The sequence below is a fragment of the Solanum tuberosum genome, unplaced genomic scaffold, assembly GCF_000226075.1.
Source record: "Solanum tuberosum cultivar DM 1-3 516 R44 unplaced genomic scaffold, SolTub_3.0 scf00096, whole genome shotgun sequence".
NCBI classification, from domain to species: Eukaryota; Viridiplantae; Streptophyta; class Magnoliopsida; order Solanales; family Solanaceae; genus Solanum; species Solanum tuberosum.
This window is the reverse complement of record NW_006239025.1, coordinates 728,989-750,045: the sequence shown is the minus strand read 5'-3', so window position 1 is coordinate 750,045 and position 21,057 is coordinate 728,989. Positions and strand designations below refer to the sequence as shown.

The 21,057-nt window shown below is 30.2% G+C and overlaps 2 protein-coding genes across 3 annotated transcripts; both read left to right on the top strand.

The window, feature by feature from the left end:
* Positions 1-6,532: 6,532 nt before the first annotated feature.
* On the top strand, positions 6,533-10,595 carry LOC102603619 (protein DJ-1 homolog B). The gene is made up of 8 exons (XM_006348230.2): positions 6,533-6,737; positions 6,853-7,053; positions 7,647-7,796; positions 7,899-8,081; positions 8,853-8,933; positions 9,481-9,681; positions 9,758-9,898; positions 10,236-10,595. Exons 1-8 carry the CDS (start codon positions 6,567-6,569, stop codon positions 10,431-10,433), a joined length of 1,326 nt encoding a protein of 441 aa, XP_006348292.1. The 5' UTR covers positions 6,533-6,566; the 3' UTR covers positions 10,434-10,595.
* Positions 10,596-15,614: 5,019 nt separating this feature from the next.
* LOC102603053 (putative serine/threonine-protein kinase) lies at positions 15,615-19,837 on the top strand. Of its 2 annotated transcripts, none has more exons than XM_006348228.2 (7): positions 15,615-15,685; positions 16,632-16,776; positions 17,230-17,345; positions 17,426-17,636; positions 17,721-17,958; positions 18,291-18,441; positions 19,121-19,837. In XM_006348228.2, exons 2-7 carry the CDS (start codon positions 16,704-16,706, stop codon positions 19,487-19,489), a joined length of 1,158 nt encoding a protein of 385 aa, XP_006348290.1. In that variant the 5' UTR covers positions 15,615-15,685; positions 16,632-16,703; the 3' UTR covers positions 19,490-19,837. The 2 variants fall into 2 exon arrangements, with proteins under 2 accessions (XP_006348290.1, XP_006348291.1); XM_006348229.2 differs by lacking the exon at positions 15,615-15,685 and adding an exon at positions 15,706-15,851.
* The last annotated feature ends 1,220 nt before the right edge of the window (positions 19,838-21,057 follow it).

Sequence of the window (21,057 nt, the reverse complement as noted above, 5' to 3'; positions counted from 1 at the left end):
TATACATTACAATAATTAACAGCTTCATTATTTAAAACTTATATACAAAATTTAATTGACTCTCTAAATTCTATTGGTACCACATAAAATGGATTATATGATAAACATATATTGTTTGAAATTGACGAAAAAGAAACTATAAATTACAATAATTAACAAAATAAATCTCTCGACTCCAACAAATCTATCAATTAATGCCACATAAATTGGGACATGGCAAATAACATATATTATTAAAAAATTAGGTTCAAAATGTACTATAAAATACAATAATTAACAACTTAATATATTAAAGAGACATATAAAAAATGGTTAATATTTGAAATTCTGCGTGTGCCACATAAATTAGAACAAACAGAGTAATAAATATTTTTTTCAAAATTATGTTAAAAAAAAGTACTACAAATCACAATAGCTAACAATTTAAAATATTTTTAAAATCATATAAAAATTTCAATAACTTCTCAAATTCCATAATATAACACTTAAATACTACATATTATATATTAATTACTATACTATAAATGACTTAAATACTCCATATTATCTATTACAATAATTAACAATTATTTGACACTTTAAATTCTATCAATGCCATATAAATTAGGATAAAAAACCTAACATATAATATTTAAATATATTTACAAATAATATAAGTAATACTATACATTACAATAATTAACAGCTTAATTATTTAAAACTTATATAAAAAATTTAATTGACTCTCTAAATTCTATTGGTACCACATAAAATGGATTATATGATAAACATATATTGTTTGAAATTGACGAAAAAGAAACTATAAATTACAATAATTAACAAAATAAATCTCTCGACTCCAACAAATCTATCAATTAATGCCACATAAATTGGGACATGGCAAATAACATATATTATTAAAAAATTAGGTTCAAAATGTACTATAAAATACAATAATTAACAACTTAATATATTAAAGAGACATATAAAAAATGGTTAATATTTGAAATTCTGCGTGTGCCACATAAATTAGAACAAACAGAGTAATAAATATTTTTTTCAAAATTATGTTAAAAAAAAGTACTACAAATCACAATAGCTAACAATTTAAAATATTTTTAAAATCATATAAAAATTTCAATAACTTCTCAAATTCCATAATATAACACTTAAATACTACATATTATATATTAATTACTATACTATAAATGACTTAAATACTCCATATTATCTATTACAATAATTAACAATTATTTGACACTTTAAATTCTATCAATGCCATATAAATTAGGATAAAAAACCTAACATATAATATTTAAATATATTTACAAATAATATAAGTAATACTATACATTACAATAATTAACAGCTTAATTATTTAAAACTTATATAAAAAATTTAATTGACTCTCTAAATTCTATTGGTACCACATAAAATGGATTATATGATAAACATATATTGTTTGAAATTGACGAAAAAGAAACTATAAATTACAATAATTAACAAAATAAATCTCTCGACTCCAACAAATCTATCAATTAATGCCACATAAATTGGGACATGGCAAATAACATATATTATTAAAAAATTAGGTTCAAAATGTACTATAAAATACAATAATTAACAACTTAATATATTAAAGAGACATATAAAAAATGGTTAATATTTGAAATTCTGCATGTGCCACATAAATTAGAACAAATAGAGTAATAAATATTACTTTCAAAATTATGTTAAAAAAAAGTACTACAAATCACAATAGCTAACAATTTAAAATATTTTTAAAATCATATAAAAATTTCAATAACTTCTCAAATTCCATAATATAACACTTAAATACTACATATTATATATTAATTACTATACTATAAATGACTTAAATACTCCATATTATCTATTACAATAATTAACAATTATTTGACACTTTAAATTCTATCAATGCCATATAAATTAGGATAAAAAACCTAACATATAATATTTAAATATATTTACAAATAATATAAGTAATACTATACATTACAATAATTAACAGCTTAATTATTTAAAACTTATATAAAAAATTTAATTGACTCTCTAAATTCTATTGGTACCACATAAAATGGATTATATGATAAACATATATTGTTTGAAATTGACGAAAAAGAAACTATAAATTACAATAATTAACAAAATAAATCTCTCGACTCCAACAAATCTATCAATTAATGCCACATAAATTGGGACATGGCAAATAACATATATTATTAAAAAATTAGGTTCAAAATGTACTATAAAATACAATAATTAACAACTTAATATATTAAAGAGACATATAAAAAATGGTTAATATTTGAAATTCTGCATGTGCCACATAAATTAGAACAAATAGAGTAATAAATATTACTTTCAAAATTATGTTAAAAAAAAGTACTACAAATCACAATAGCTAACAATTTAAAATATTTTTAAAATCATATAAAAATTTCAATAACTTCTCAAATTCCATAATATAACACTTAAATACTACATATTATATATTAATTACTATACTATAAATGACTTAAATACTCCATATTATCTATTACAATAATTAACAATTATTTGACACTTTAAATTCTATCAATGCCATATAAATTAGGATAAAAAACCTAACATATAATATTTAAATATATTTACAAATAATATAAGTAATACTATACATTACAATAATTAACAGCTTAATTATTTAAAACTTATATAAAAAATTTAATTGACTCTCTAAATTCTATTGGTACCACATAAAATGGATTATATGATAAACATATATTGTTTGAAATTGACGAAAAAGAAACTATAAATTACAATAATTAACAAAATAAATCTCTCGACTCCAACAAATCTATCAATTAATGCCACATAAATTGGGACATGGCAAATAACATATATTATTAAAAAATTAGGTTCAAAATGTACTATAAAATACAATAATTAACAACTTAATATATTAAAGAGACATATAAAAAATGGTTAATATTTGAAATTCTGCATGTGCCACATAAATTAGAACAAATAGAGTAATAAATATTACTTTCAAAATTATGTTAAAAAAAAGTACTACAAATCACAATAGCTAACAATTTAAAATATTTTTAAAATCATATAAAAATTTCAATAACTTCTCAAATTCCATAATATAACACTTAAATACTACATATTATATATTAATTACTATACTATAAATGACTTAAATACTCCATATTATCTATTACAATAATTAACAATTATTTGACACTTTAAATTCTATCAATGCCATATAAATTAGGATAAAAAACCTAACATATAATATTTAAATATATTTACAAATAATATAAGTAATACTATACATTATAATAATTAACAGCTTAATTATTTAAAACTTATATAAAAAATTTAATTGACTCTCTAAATTCTATTGGTACCACATAAAATGGATTATATGATAAACATATATTGTTTGAAATTGACGAAAAAGAAACTATAAATTACAATAATTAACAAAATAAATCTCTCGACTCCAACAAATCTATCAATTAATGCCACATAAATTGGGACATGGCAAATAACATATATTATTAAAAAATTAGGTTCAAAATGTACTATAAAATACAATAATTAACAACTTAATATATTAAAGAGACATATAAAAAATGGTTAATATTTGAAATTCTGCGTGTGCCACATAAATTAGAACAAACAGAGTAATAAATATTTTTTTCAAAATTATGTTAAAAAAAAGTACTACAAATCACAATAGCTAACAATTTAAAATATTTTTAAAATCATATAAAAATTTCAATAACTTCTCAAATTCCATAATATAACACTTAAATACTACATATTATATATTAATTACTATACTATAAATGACTTAAATACTCCATATTATCTATTACAATAATTAACAATTATTTGACACTTTAAATTCTATCAATGCCATATAAATTAGGATAAAAAACCTAACATATAATATTTAAATATATTTACAAATAATATAAGTAATACTATACATTATAATAATTAACAGCTTAATTATTTAAATATTTTTTTAATAATATATGTTATTTGCCATGTCCCAATTTATGTGGCATTAATTGATAGATTTGTTGGAGTCGAGAGATTTATTTTGTTAATTATTGTAATTTATAATTTGTTTTTCGTCAATTTCGTCGACTATTTTTTTTATTAATTATTGTAATTTATTGTTTCTTTTTTGTCAATTTCAAACAATATATGTTTATCATATAATCCATTTTATGTGGTACCAAGAGAATTTAGAGTTAATTAAATTTTTTATATAAGTTTTAAATAATTAAGCTGTTAATTATTATAATGTATAGTATTACTTATATTATTTGTAAATATATTTAAATATTATATGTTAGGTTTTTTATCCTAATTTATATGGCATTGATAGAATTTAAAGTGTCAAATAATTGTTAATTATTGTAATAGATAATATGGAGTATTTAAGTCATTTATAGTATAGTAATTAATATATAATATGTAGTATTTAAGTGTTATATTATGGAATTTGAGAAGTTATTGAAATTTTTATATGATTTTAAAAATATTTTAAATTCATAACTATATATTTCAATGTACAAGATTTTGATAAAATAAAATCTTTAAAGTTAAAGTATAATGTTTTTGAAATTTAAATTATTAAAACATATATAATGATTTTATAGGAAAAAATAATATCATATAAAATTAAATGAAAAGGATAATGAATTCAACTTTTACCATGATAAGGTTGAAGAATATTATTTAAGTGGAAGGAGGTGGGGCCCACTTATATATGTACAAGTACTTTAATGCAATGGAAGGACCAACATTGTACAAGTACTTTAATGCAATGTTGGTCCTTTCCAACTCTCACTTCTAAATAAGAGTAATATACTAGTATTTATTAAATCAAGATTAATAAGAGTGAAATTTAAAATAACAGTGCAATACAAAATTTTAGTATAAAAAGTGAAACGTGATAGGTCAAACTTTAGATCATGACAATAAAAATTTAAGATTAGAGAAAAGTCAACATATTATAATATCAATTAAGGTGACATTTTTTATTTGAAAAAAAAAGGGATAGATTTTAAGTAAGCATACATTGAATATTAAGAATTATTAGAAAGGAATTTTGTTGTTTGACTACTTTTTTAAATAAAATTAGCGATCGATCTACTCTTCACAATTTTTTTTATGCAGTTAATTACAGCTTCTAATATAAGAGAGTTAACTTTTACTTTTTTGTTAGGGGGCTTAATAATTTTTAACTTTTAAGTTATGTTACATTTTTGAGTTTCTATTATATCTTTTTAAATTAAAAAAAGAACTTCATTTGTAGTTGATGACGTTGAATCAAACAAATTTGAAACTCTTTTTGTTAACCCATTTAGGCTAATATGTATATCGAATAGCTATAATCTTACTGCTATATGTATATCGGATAACTATAATCTTACTACCATATCAGTGATGGAAACTACAAGGAACTATGCTTGCCCGTGGTCACCCTACTATATGATGCATATTGTTGATTAATATAAATTACTATCGTCTTCTATCAAAAGAAGAAGTAAAATAACAAAGGTAAATAAAAATGATTTAGAGATTCATAAGGTTCACACTTAATGCCTCGAAGGCTCGAAGCTTATGCATTATTTGTATTAAATAAAATATTCAATTTTACGTTCTCACTTTCTAAAACATTGATTTAAACTGTATTTTAAACTTCAATACTTCAGTTTAATAGTTGCACCAAACTTTAAACCATTAATTTGAAGCTCTCAATCCAATATTACTTCATTGTAGTAAATTAGAACTTTCTAATTTTGTTATGAACATATTATAAGCATTTATGTCCATAATTTTATGGAGCAATTCTCACTAGTATGTAACAATAGATCTCACGTAACGAATTTTTTTATTTTATGAGTTCTAAATTATAAAATGATAATTTTACATAATAATAACTATATTCTTAATTTAATATATAAATAAAATATATTAGTTAAGAAAAAATATATTATGTTCAAGCTTTTAATTTTCGAATTGCTTCTCTATACCAAAGGCTTAAACGATCCTTAGTTATTGAAAAAGTTTCATCCTTGTACCATAACTCGGGTCAGGGTCGGCTCTACAACTTTGAAAAAAAAATAATTGCCTTAGGCCCCAAAAATTGAGGAGCCTCATTTTAAAAATAAATAAATAGGTTATAAGTATTATTTTTAAAAAAATATCGAATATTACTTGTAGAAAATAAATTTTTTTCATAAAAGAGCAAAGAAGTAATAAAAGTTCGACAAATTACGAATCCTATGTCTCAAGAAAGATTAAATATTGGCTATAATAAACTTCATAAAAATAGATATTTAAATTTAAGGTCTCCATTCGAATTTGTCTTTAGACCTCCAATTTATTAGAGCCGCCCCTGACTCGGGTCGATACATGTGTAACACTATGAAATGATATTTCACAACTATCCCCACAACGTGTTAACTCAATGCATCCATGGAACACATGACCAATTTTTATTAGCCATTTCTATCCTCGGGCTTGACCCTCTTTAGCTCAAGCGTATTATAAAAATGGCAGCACCAATATTGCGACACCTCACTACTCCTTTCCCTTCCTTTATAAAACTCAACCAAACCCCCAAAATTCACTCATTTTTCACTTTCTCCACTCATCCCAACTCTAGAAAATTATCTCGAGGAACTTCAATTTCAGTTTCAGCCATGGCTTCTGCTACTAAGAAGGTTCGTATTATCTATACTTTTCTCTATTGGAGACAGATTCAGAATTTGAAGTTTATTATATATGATAATAACTGTAGATTTATTTACGGTTCCTTTATACATTTGTTTGTTATAGGTATTGGTTCCGATTGCGATTGGTACAGAGCCGATTGAGGCTATAGTGCCGATAGATATACTGCGGAGAGCTGGTGCGGAGGTTATTGTTGCTTCCGTTGAGAATCAGCTTCAGATTGAAGTAATGTATGGGATTAAGATCGTTGCTGATGCTCTAATTTCGGATTGTGTAGATACTGAGTTCGACCTTATTTCGCTTCCGGTATGTTTGTTGTTCAAGCTCACAAATTAGGCTTTGCTGAATTGAACATTGGTTAATTCTTTTATCTGATATTTTGGTGGAAGAGTCAGTATAAACTACTCATGAATTATAGAAGCATATGTTCATTATTATGTGATTTAGTTTTAGCAAGACCATTGCAATCACTTGTGGAAGAAGGCAGATGCTATGATGATTATTTTGTCATGTCCATTTTTGTGTGTGTCCATGAAAATTGTTAATTCAATTAAAGAGTTAACAGTTTTGCATTACATTATCTTTGTTACTTCTAATGATTTTAAAAGAGACGTGCTCAAAGAAGCAAAAGAGGATGCCTACACAATTCTTGTCCATTTTCCAGATCTTTGTATTGGAAAAGCAAGTAAATCCTTTATAGTTGTATTGGTTAGTAACTGGAAATGATGAATATTGCAAGAAGGATCTCTTCTTACATGTCCTGTCCCTTTTCCTGAGCCAACATGATGTATGATACTTAAATGTTTCTTGATACTGGTCAAGTCTCATTCAGGGACACATGACGATAGCTTCTGTAGTTATGATTCTTTTTTTTGGTTAATGTTTTCACCATTCTTCAGGGAGGGGTACCTGGTGCAGCCAACCTTGGGAACTGCAAAATTTTGGAAAGCATTGTAAAAAAGCAAGCTGAAAATGGAAAGCTATATGCTGCAATATGTGCTGCTCCAGCGGTAGCACTTGGATCATGGGGGCTTTTGAAGGGGCTGAAAGTGAGCTCATTCATTTCTTTCCCTGCTTAAAATTCAAGTATGTTCTTTTTCTTTTGAAGGGACTGAAAGTTAGAATTGTGTTTTTCCTTTGTTCTTTTAAAGGCAACGTGTTATCCATCGTATATGGAGGAACTATCATCTCATGCCATTGCTGTTGAGTCAAGAGTCCAAAAGGATGCGAAAGTTGTGACAAGTCGTGGACCAGCAACATCCATCGAGTATGCTGTTGCATTGGTTGAGGAGTTGTATGGAAAAGAGAAGGCTAATGAAGTTTCTGGCCCACTGGTATATTTCCAATCTCATCTCTTCGTTTTATCATAAAAGTGGAAGCAATGTATTGGCATGATGTGGGACATGGTGTTGTAGACCTAAAATTTGGGATATTCAAGACTTGGATTTGCATCTGTGTCTTATGTTAATATATATGTGCTGAAACAAGAAAGTATATTCCTGTCTCTTCTATGTATGATTCTATTTTTGGAGGAGATAAACTAACTGAAATGTTAAAATGTATCCTACTATGCCGCAAAAGAAAAGAAGGTTGTTTCTATTCTATGTCATAGTTATGTGAACAAGTAGCTGGAGGAACTGCGGGTGTTCAACTGATGCATAATTGGCTGAAGGTTGGGGTAGCAAAATCGCTGTCTTCTTCTTCTTAGAATCTGATCTTTTGGAGGAGAGTTGAGTAGTTATGACAAATAGTGTTGAAAATCAGAGCCCGGTCTCACCTTTGTTGATTTCTATTCAAGATCAAGATGCAGAATGCAACATTGTGGGCTCGTAGCTTTTCTCATCATATATCATCTTGGCCCACTGAATTATCTTGTCCTGATGATTATTTTTATGTGTACAGTTGTGGAAATCAGTTCTTAGCTAGTTCTTCTTCTGGTATTGAATCTTATGTTTGTTCATAGTCCATATTTCTGTCAAAGCTTTTTCTTAATCATTTTAGCTTTGGTATCGGAGACCTGCAGATGTTTTCATTTTGCAGTTCTGGTGGTCTGGTATTTGCTCGGTGCCATTTATTTATGAAAATTTGGGATTATTCTTATTCAGGTGATGCGCCCAAATCACAGTGAAGAATTTGCATTTGCGGACCTTAATTCAGTAAATTGGACACTCACGAGTAAGCCACGGGTAAGATTTTTGGCTGAGGGGTGCAGCTCTGTCAGTTTCTCTACACAATCATTTATGTAAATATATTAATCATTTCTCTACAAGTGACCACTTGGATTTTGCATATATTTAAATCTTCTACTATCATGTGTATGTTGATACATTTTTTATAAGTATGTGTATGTTGATACATACATTGTTGTGCTGGCAAATGTTGTAGGAAAACTTTGTGAGTCATAATATATATGCTCAAAAAGCAAAGGATGAGGTATTCTAAGCACATCCATGTATAACCATGTCCCCAGAGTTAAGGGTTAGCAAACTTTTATGCAAACCATCATTAATAGATGTCTTTTTACCTTTGGAAGTAATAGCAGTGTCCCATGTCTAGGTAGAATGTTTAGCTTATGAAGTAACAGCAATATGTTGTACTTACAGTATGTTATGAATTGTTCTTTCGAGTTTTGGAGCTGAATCACCACCATGTTAATATGCAAGTTCATAACTTGTCAAAAAAATATTAAGTTCTTAATATTTCCAAAATTATTTAGAGTTACTTGTTTGACAGATTCTTGTACCTATTGCAAATGGTTCTGAGGAAATGGAAGCTACTATTATTATTGATGTACTTCGGCGAGCAAACGCTCAAGTAGTTGTGGCATCTCTGGAAGATAAATTGGAGATTGTTGCTTCCAGAAAAGTTAAACTAGTAGCAGATGTGCTCCTTGATGAAGCTGCTAAACAATCGTACGATCTCATTGTCCTACCAGTGAGTGCAATCCTCTGAAACTCTGCTTCTAAAGCTCCTTGAAATTCTTGTCTTACTGTAATATATGATTATGCAGGGCGGTCTTGGTGGTGCCGAAACATTTGCCAAATCAGAAAAGTTGGTTGACATGCTGAAAAAGCAGAGGGAGTCAAGCAAACCATATGGAGCAATGTGTGCATCTCCAGCTCTAGTCCTAGAACCCCATGGGCTTCTCAAGGTAAGAAGACATACTCATGCTCTTCGATTTTGAAAGTTAAAACTATTTTAAAGCAAGTGAATATTACCTCGAGTACTGTAATTTGTACATTACCTTGGTTTATCAGGATAAAAAGGCCACGACTTAAAGGTCTTGATTGGCCGTAACCTTATTGAGCTAGGCTATATTGGTTCATCTTAATAGGTTTAAAAAAGTAACAGTATTACATTATTAAATATACAAGGGGCCTGTTGTTGCAAGTCTTGCAGCATAGCATGCTTTGCATTACACTATTTATGCATTTGACTGCTTTATTTCTGGTCTGTTAATTGACATGCATCCTTTTCTTGCTATCCAGGGTAAAAAGGCTACTGCCTTTCCTGCCTTGTGCAACAAACTTTCCGATCCAAGCGAAGCAGAAAACAGGGTGGTGGTTGATGGAAATCTCGTTACCAGCAGAGGACCAGGAACTACCATGGAGTTCGCACTGGCCATTGCAGATAAGTTTATTGGGCACAAGGAAACATTAGAGCTAGCAAAGGAGATGATTTTCTAAGTATTTACTTTTTTGCAGCTGTGTTCCGTCTTTAGCATCATACACACACCCATCGTTGTAAACTTGTAGTATAATAAACTTTGCTATATCAGTGTGCACTTACAACTTTGTTTGTTTGGATGGTTGTTACTCATCGTACGTATTGTATTGTGTTAGTTTAAATACAATGTTTGTTTTGTTAGTTATTTAATTTTTTTTTGTATTGTATCGTTAAATTCATCTTCAGGTAATGACAAAAAAGTCTCATTTTTTGTGTAACATTCAATTTGTTGTGATTGCTTCCTTATCTTATATTTTCCCCTCATTTTGCCTTTACTTAGGGTGTGTTTGGTTTGTGGAACATGTTCTCCATTGAAAATATTTCTTTGTTTTCTTTCAAGGAAAATAAGTGGATTTTTTTTACTTATTTTCTTATATTCGGTAAGTAAGCAAAAATAATTATCCTAAAAACATTTATATATAATTTAGATAAATATTACGAGAGATAGGGGTGGTGGGATGAGGGCCATGGGAGTGTGGTGACAATAAGGTATGTTGGAGGGTGAGAATAGATGACACAATTAATGTGAAATGCTTTCTATAAAAAGAAATTCATATTCAAAATTCAAACGCGAGATTTCTAATTGAGGAAGGAACAGTTTCATTGCACCACATTCGTCGATGGTTTACAACTAAATGTTGTGTGTGTATTGTTGGCTTGTGGCTTGAAAAGAACGCCATGGTTGACTTCTTCTGTGGAATTTTGGAATGCACGTTTTTCCGAAAAGGTTTGTGATGGGGGATTACAGTTGGTGATGGTCTTCTCCATCAATTTGAGTTGACAAAAAAGGTCCTGATTCTTTCTTATTTTTATTTGGTTTTCGTCCTGTGTGTCTGAAGCCTATATTGAAATCTTAACTAAATCTGAATTGTGCATTGCATGGCTCATTCAAGAGTGGTGCTTTCAACAAAATTTTATCTATACTCTACTCGAATTTGAAACCTTTAATTAAGGATTGAGCATTCTCATCACCGCACCACAATCATGTTGGTAGGTCTCGACTCTTTAATGAACAAATGCCTTTGCCCTACCATCTTTTTAAGTGTAGGAAAAGACCTGATTATTCCAAGTCTTCAAAATTTGTGCCAATTAATGAATTTCTTTGTAGTTTCATGGCACTACCTACAGCCTAACTCACTGTTATCGACTCCAAATTGGCCCCAATTATATTCAATTATTCCCTCCCTCCTGTATTAATTTACGCCTGCTAATTTTATTAGTGATGCTTTGAAATTTTAAATTTGAGTTTTAAAGATTTGAGTAGTACGGAAAAATTAAAAAAACAATATAAAAATCTTTCCACTTGGAGTCAGAGGCAGACCATGAGGGTACACGTGCATCCATTAATTTCGAAAAATTATATATATACCTTGAGATAGACATATATTTTATTAGATGTCCAAAGACATTAAAATTATTTGGATGCGCTTGAATCTCATTTACTACTTTCCACCACTCCACCAAACTTTATCTAGTAGTGGATTAGCCTTATGAACCAAAAAGGGAAAAAAAAAACTTTTTCTTTTTTTGGAGGATAAAATAGTGAAATGTTTACTAGGCAATCTTGTGTCAAAAAGGTTTAAGCATGCTCATGTCCATTGCCAATTATATCGGGCGCATTGCATGTGAATAAAACTTTGTTGGGGTTGAGCATGGTATAATATTCCGAATCGACTTTATTTGCTGAAGAAGTTGAAATCCATCAAAGTAAAAAATAATAATTTGATCGTCATAAAGTTCGTGAGATATTTTCTTATTAAGTTTTGTTATAATATATTTATGACCACTTGTGGTTTAGGTCGATAACCTGGACAAAAAGGAGCTAGATACTTAAGCAACTTACTTAGTGTCCCATGTGCTAATTATAATTTCCATTAATTAGAAGATTACTTAGAATTTTGATTTGCATACAAGGCTTGTGTACTCTTCCTCTCTCCTCTTTTTTTCTTGTTGATCCAACTTCACGTCGAAAAATTTCATCTCATGAACAAAATATTTTCTACCAAATGTGACTCTATTATCTTTTAATTAAGGATAAAAAGAATTGTTATTGTTGTTTCTCGAGAAGTCTTCAATAGCTAGATTGAGAATTCTTGTAGTTTGATTTGAGTTCATGGAATAATTCAACCTTTTCTTGTACGATGTTAAATTTAATTGAGTTGACATCATGTTTGTGTCTGTCATGTTGAATTATTGAAGCCAAATAACTGATTCAATTACTTGTAACTTGTAAGTTACTTCATTTGTCTCGTATTAATTGTCAGCGTTACTATATATAAATGTTCTTGAAATAAGATTAACTTAGTTTTGTTGAGATACGGATAAATTAGTTTAAAATATTTATGATTTATGATTTTTTATAAAAATATATAAAAAAATAAATAATACGTAACTATATAAAACGAAAGGAGTGATAAAAGTTGATCATGTCAACTATCGATTAAGAAAAATACTTTAGAAAATAGATATTTTCAGTGTGAATGTATTTATTAAAGCTTTCACTTATGACTCACTCAACCTTACTTTAATCTTGAATTATTCTTCAAGGATTGGGAAAATGCCTTTGTTATTTTACATCTGCAGAATTGTTTAACTATATGGAAAAAATATGCATTTCTTTTTCAAAAATCTTCATTTTGACATGATGAGTAACTTTTCTCGTGACGTTTTTAAAAAAAAGTACAATATATTTGATAAATTTTTTAATTTAATACTATAAGATTTAATAATTGTTTTTTTTATACAATGTATCAAGTCAGAATAAGAGAGATAAATTAAAAAAGAGGAATATTATATAGATTATAAAATAAAATAAATAATTTTAAAATGCTGAAATTCAGAATCTACTTATGAGTTATGAGCATGTAAAAGTAGAGGAAAGTGGCAATCGTGCGGTACTAAAGCACAATCTCTGTACTTAATTAGTACTTTAATGTGTTTTTCTTCTTCTTAATGATTAGAGGGAAGATGTCACTATATGTTTTTTTTTTTTGATTAATTATGATTAGTATTTGTCTGATACTTCTTCCGTTCAGTAATAGTTGTCCATTATACTATTTTAGGATATCCAACAATATTTATCTACTTTATAAAATTAATGGGTAATTTTACGTTTTTAATTTTAAATTTACCCTTATTATTAATTAGAAAACACTTTATCAATGAATTATACTTTTTTTTGTGTGTGAATTCAAATTTTAATATACAAAACATCATGAAAAATAAAATAAAAAAATAAAGAAAGAGTATATAGAATTTTGTCACCGTATAATGATTGGTGCAGCCAACCTTATCTTTTTCCTCTATATATTTTTTCTTTTATTATAAAAGTATATATTGGGGCAAGTGGATAATAATATTACTAAATTAATTGTTGAAAGGAATAGTTGAAAAAGAAGGAGAATAAATTAGGTGGTAGACTTAAAAAGTTCAAGAGAATTCAATGATTTCTCATAGAAAATTAATAATTAAAATATTTTCACTAGTCAAATTAGTGAAAAGTAGAATTTTCTTATAAAAAAACAATGTCTAAACTGACTTTTCAAATCTAAATGAAAAAAATTAAAAAATTTAGAGTTGATTATTTTTAAGTTGAAAGATAAAAAAATGTGTAATAATTATGAGATTGTATTTAATAATATTCATCAATTTATTATTTTTGAATTTATGCTTTCATGATAAAGTAGTAAAATAAATTTTTTTTAAAAAACAGAAAAATGATTCATTTGTCCTTTTCTTTTCCTTTTTAGTAAATTATGCTTGGTTTCAACAACAATAACAACAAAGAGTATAGAATATACGTAGACTTTATCATTACCATATATAAACAGATATATTATTTTTAAAAGACTCTTGATAATTTATTACGTACTTAATTTCAAGTCACGTTTTTTTTTCCAAATAAATCAAACCCCATCCTAGTAAATCTTTTGTCAACAAATAAAAGTATTTACTTTTCTAAGTGATTCGAATAGTCAATAGTCCATTGCACCGATTTTAAATTTTAATCGAATCATTAGTGGCTGCTAATATATTCTTGTTAAAATAAAAATGTATTACTTTTGAATTAAACATATATTATTTTGACTTTACTGATGTTTACATTTGTCCATATTTTCCACGTAAAAAATAAAAAACACAATTGAATATTAATATTATTTTTTTAATAAGGGAGGGATATTTCTATGATCTTGCTAATGACGTGCTAACATAACATCAATGGCCTGCAACTCTTTAAGGGTTTTTTAAATAAGCAGAGATATTTCAGGATTAAATTTAAAATTAAAATTATACTTTATTTAGTTAAAGTTATTATAAGTTTAGCTTGGGATAAATTTATATCTTCAGTTAGAGTATAAATTTTATAATTTCAAGAGTATAATTTCAATATAACTTTATCTCTGAACCAAGCAAGCTCTCACAATTGGGGTGGTTCAAAATCGAAACGAAATTAATAACTCGAATAAAAAAAAGGCTATTGATTTAGCGATTTTGATAATAATTTTAATTTTTTTGTTACCGGGTTATCGATTCTTAATGATTTGAGATTCTTTTTTTTTTAAAACGGGTTAACTGATAGTCCGATAGTAAATTAAATCAATATATTTATACAATTTTGTATATTAAGTCTTTGACTTAGAGTTTTGTTTCTCACTTTTATTTTTGACGGTCTCAAACTCTTAGTTATTCTACAATGTAAAAGTGTTTACTTTTGAGCAAAAAACAATTTGTGAACTCATGTGTATGGTTCATTTGATTTGTCACTTTGTTTCTATGAGATTTTCAATGATTTTTTGTGTGTCAAATCTTATTAGTTAAATCAATAGCCAAATCGATAAACCAATATCTTAATGGTTTTATAATAATTTAACCTCTCTACAAACTGATAACCAATAAGTCAAATCAATAACCTTCGAACAAAATCGACAGATACGCAACCCTACTTATAAGGGATAGGGACAACTAATCCCAATTATAATCTTAGAAATAATAACTATATTTATGTGTGATTGTAATTATAATATTATTTGTATTTCACATAAAATAATAATTTGTTATAACTAATTTCATCATAATTAATCCGAATATAACTTTATCCGTAAACCAAACTCCGATATATAGTCTATAAATAAAGCAACCAAACTCATCTCTCCCAATAGTCAAACAAAAACTTTTTATCTCTCCCATTTTCTTCTACTGCCTGCTTCAACAAGTACGTAAATTCAATTTTGTGCCTTTTTCTCTTAAATTTTCATCTTTCTTCTCTTCCCTGTAATTTCACTACTTTAATTGAGCTAAGTTTAGCTGTTTTTTGCCTTTAAAACGAGCTAAATTTCAGTTCTTTTGGAGATTTTTGTGCTTTTTGATTGATCAATCAGGTTAGTGTTTTCTCTTTAGGCGGATCTGAAAAGAAGAAGTTAATGGATTATTTTGGAGTACATACAGTTATTTTATCTGTAAAAGTTTGAATTTTTTCCTTTTTTTTTTAGTAATTGAAAGTTTTTTGAACCAGCTGCGAAAAGCTAGCTTCGTAACTGTTCAAGCCATGGATCTGGTTTTGTGTTTGTTGTAATAAAGGGGCATTTCTCTTTTCGGGAATTGTGTTTCATTTTACTAGTGCTGCAATTTTACTATAAATTTTGAACTTTTTTCTTTGAAGCTTTGGATTGTTATTGATGTAATTGATTTCTGTTTGTTTTGTTGGTATGTCGTGTTGAGTTTTGGAAATGGGTGTCTGGAATTTTGGTTTATTTCTCCTTCTTTTTTGTTACAATGTTAGATGTATTGTTAGTAGTGATGAAATGTAGCTTATGAGCAGTAGGTTCAAAATTATGCTTGTTTGAGAATGTTTTTAGGGTTTGGTATAGAGGAAATAAACGTATTAGTTCTTATTCAATGCGTTTTTTGGGTAGAATTCAGGAGCATAGAGGCGTTTATGGACTTTTGGCCATGTTTCATTGCAAAATTTGAAAAAAAAAAGTTTTTGTTTTCAAAAGTGAAATATGATATTTGAGATTGGAAGTTCAACTTTGGAAAAAGTGAAAAAATTTCATGGCCAAACGCCTTAGGTACCGTTATGTGCATTTCTGAACCAGCGCTAAATGGAACTAAATTTTGGTAATGAAGTGTTGTTAATATGTTGTTTTGTTATGTAACAGGATTGGCAGCAGAGTTCTTTTTTCTGTTGGTTGACTTGCCCTTCTTTCTGTTGAAACAAAAACACTGGTGTAATGACTTGTTTTGGTCTCTGCTTAGGAGGGAAGGCATCTCCCCCTCACAACCGTGTAGTTGAAATTGATGAAGGTTAAACAATTTAACTTTTTCTCAACTTTCACTTCTCTTTATGGCAATTGTTGCCAGCTTCTATGACAGTATAGCATACGTGAGCATGTTGTTACAATTAGGATTCTTTGTTCTTCTTAAGCATGGACGGACATTGTCTCTCCCATACACGATCTCTCAATAACAATTCAAGTTGTTGTGGTCTAGTGGTCAATGAAATGGGGGGGAGAACCAAGAGGTCTCATGTTCAATTCCAGTTGAGGCCAAAGATCATTAGGTGCCACCATCTTCTTATCTGCCTCGTTGGTGGGAAGAGTTATCCGGTACCTGTGTTGGTGGGAGGTAACAGGTACTCGGTGGAATAATAGAGGTGCATGCAAGCTGGTTAGGATACCACCTTCATAAAAATGATTCAAGTTGTTGCTATTAATCAAAACATGTTAAGGTTCCTCACTAGATTTAGAATTTTTGCAGAAATTTCAACCATTGAGAATGCAAGGGTGTACAGCTACCGGGAATTGCGTGCTGCAACCGAAGATTTTTGCCCTGTAAATAAAATAGGGAAAGGAGGGTTTGGTTCTGTTTACAAGGTATTTTGTTCTCTACAAAAAGATTTTTCGATTATGCAATTCCATTCAATAAATAAGCTAACTTAAGTTTCTGTTGTTAGGGGAGGCTAAGAGATGGAAAAATGGCTGCTATTAAGGTACTTTCTGTTGAATCAAAACAAGGTGTAAAGGAGTTTTTGACAGAAATAAAGGTGATCTCAAATATAGAACATGAAAACCTGGTGAAGTTGTACGGTTGTTGTGCGGAAGGGGATCATAGAATATTGGTGTATAACTACCTGGAAAACAATAGTCTTTCCCAAACTCTGCTTGGTGAGTTGAAGTCCTTTGTCATTGTTATTTTCAACTTTTCTTTGGTTTGTACTTATGGCAATGGATACTTTTGCTTACTCACAGGTGGTGCACATAGTAGCCTCCAGTTTAGCTGGATAACACGAACTAAAATATGCATTGGTGTTGCACGAGGACTTGCATTCCTTCACGAAGAAGCGCAGCCTTATATAGTTCATAGAGACATTAAAGCAAGTAACATCCTTCTCGACAAAGACCTGACCCCAAAAATTTCAGATTTTGGTCTTGCTAAGCTTATTCCTGCTGATTTAACCCATGTTAGCACCCGTGTGGCAGGAACGCTGTAAGTTTTCATATTCTTATGCTTTTCTTTTATCTTCTTAGACAAATTTCTCTAGGTGGATTATAGGTTATGAATTAAAATGAGTAAGCCATTCAGAAACAATCGAGAATGTTTTGGCTAATAATATCCAAAGAACAAGATGATGACTCATTGGCATCATCTTTTTCCTATTTATAGAGCTCCCATTTTTCCTGATCTAGCAATGTTGTAAAAGAAAATGTAGAAACACTATTGATTGTCTTGTGATACATTCAGCTAAAACTGGAAATAGTATATCATTGTTTACTTGTTTATCATTGTGTATAAATTCTAACGTGCTTATTTATTTGTAGAGGTTATTTGGCCCCTGAATATGCAATGAGAGGGCAGTTGACACGGAAAGCAGATGTATACAGTTTTGGGATTCTCCTTTTGGAAATCGTTAGTGGAAGATGCAACACAAACAAGCGTTTACCTATTGAGGAACAATATCTTCTTGAACGGGTATGGAGTTGCTTTTAACATGTTCTGTTTCTGTTGGATCCCGATTACCTACAGAACGAAAATATCTAAGAAGAACATAATTGTTTCTATACATTAATAAATATGAGGGATCTATGGCCATTGCATTCTCGACTGCTCATAGAACATGATGGGAAGATCAGCAGGGGTTGTTAAATTATTTGGTCATTTCTTTAAGAAAGTGTATTATCCTGACACTATGTTTGCATGGTTATGACATTCTTTTTATTGAGATAAATACAGTCCAGTGCCTTTGGGTGATCTAGTTTACAAACTAGCCTGCAAATGTATAGGTTTTGTATAGTTGGGTAGTGCCGGTAATTAAGTTTGGTCGACAAGACAAAAAATGAAAGAACCCCATTCTTGTTTGCCCTTGTGCAGACAACATCCTTGAACCTAACCTTCTAAAATGGCAAGTAATGTAGTTGAAGCATCTTATATAGTCCCAAGCCCATCTAATCCATTGTTTGTATATTGTTTTTCTCAAGTGGGCTTATTAATATAATGTTAAAATCATAATTGCTTGCTCAAGAACAGAACAAAAAGAAAATAGAAATTTTGACAGTTGATGGAGCAAACATTTATCCAACCATTGAAAATGAAATTCAGATAGAAATTAGTTATAGAGGAAGTTGTATTACATTCATAACTTGAAATGCAGGCATGGAGACTGTTCAAGAAGGGGGAGCTCATTCAATTGGTAGATGCATTATTGGGAGATGACTTCGATGTTGATGATGCTTGCAAATTCTTGAAGGTGTCTCTCTTATGCACCCAAGTCATGCCCAAAAGCCGACCATCCATGTCCACTGTGGTGAAATTGCTGACTGGTGAGATGCAAGTGGATGATGAAGAGATATCTGAGCCAGGCATGTTATCAGATCTAGTGAGTCTCAGGAATCAGAAGAATACATCATCAGGCTCGCTATCTACTGGCTCGGGAAAACAAGTTGACTCTTCTTCATCTGCGAACACAACAGCGACACATGGAACAATGACTTTTACGACAATAGATGACCGTAAAAGCTGAGTTAAACTCATCATGGTAAATCACATTTCCTTGACTATCTTCCTTATATCTGCTGAGTTTATTACTTTTTAGGATTTTGCTCCGTAGCGTGTGGAATTAGAAGCTTTTTCACTTCATTTATATTGTAAGCTGTACATATGACCTGGAATTTGTATAATTAGATTAGGTATTCATTGAGACTATTTCCTTTTTCTTTCTATTTAAGTACATGTCGCAATTGTACCACGAAAGAATTTATCTTGGAAATGCAATCATTTGTAACTTGTAAGCATAAAGCTTCCATGGAACTTCCAGTATTAGTGTACAAGTACAGAACAAATGCCTTGAGCAATTTCTCTTTGCACATCATTTATTATCTTGCCATACTATTCACATGGTCACCAGCATCATTTATTATTTTACAATTGTCACGACCCGATTTTTCGAGTCATGATGGCACCTACTATGCCCTACCAGTAGGTAAGCCAACCCGTAACCCAGAACATCAAGCAATGAGCAAAAGGGCAGAAACTAGCGAAAACAACAATCTAAACAAGGATAACAAGGCGGAAGCAACCCAAAATAAATATATACAGAAGTCCCTCCCAGAACCTGGAAGTCACTAGTACAGAGCTATCTAATAAAGAGTACAAGTCCCAAAAGTGGACCACAACAGAGCGTGTCTCAAAGGCAACAAGACTAGCTAAAACAAAAGAAGGAGACAAAACAAACCCCAAAACGCCAAGTGCTCGCCCTCGTCTCCGAATCACAACTGCAAAAGAAGGCTGGAACTAATCACCGCTGGTAACTGGTACTGGGACCTGCATCACGAAATAGATGCAGAGCGTAGCATGAGTACCAACAAACAGGTACTCAGTAGGCATCATAGGCCGACTGAGCAAAAAGGGTAAAAACAATAAGAAAAGATAGAATCTAGACACAGAGAGGTCAAGCGGATAAGAAAAGAAAGCACACGAGCATACCAGAAACAAACTAAGTACAACTAAACTAAACCTAACTGGACCCCCATAAGCCCAGAAGGTACACTCGTGCGCAAGTTTAAATAAAACCTGAACGGACCCCCATAAGCCCGACAGGTACACAGCAAGGCTAAGTCTACTGAGAAAGAAGAAAACCGGGCTCCCAACCCAAAGTAACTAAGATAATCCATCAGACTCCACCCAGCCAGCAGTACACTCCCAGCCCAGCTAGAAAGAGGGACCCGTGAGTGAGGTAGATATCGCGAGTCGTCCTACCATGCAGTCATGCTCCCAGCCCAGCTAGAAAGAGCGACCCGGGGACACCCAGCCAGCAGCACACTCCCAGCCCAGCTAGAAAGAGGGACCCGTGAGTGAGGTAGATATCGCGAGTCGTCCTACCATGCAGTCATGCTCCCAGCCCAGCTAGAAAGAGCGACCCGGGGACACCCAGCCAGCAGCACACTCCCAGCCCAGCTAGAAAGAGGGACCCGTGAGTGAGGTAGATATCGCGAGTCGTCCTACCATGCAGTCATGCTCCCAGCCCAGCTAGAAAGAGCGACCCGGGGACACCCAGCCAGCAGCACACTCCCAGCCCAGCTAGAAAGAGGG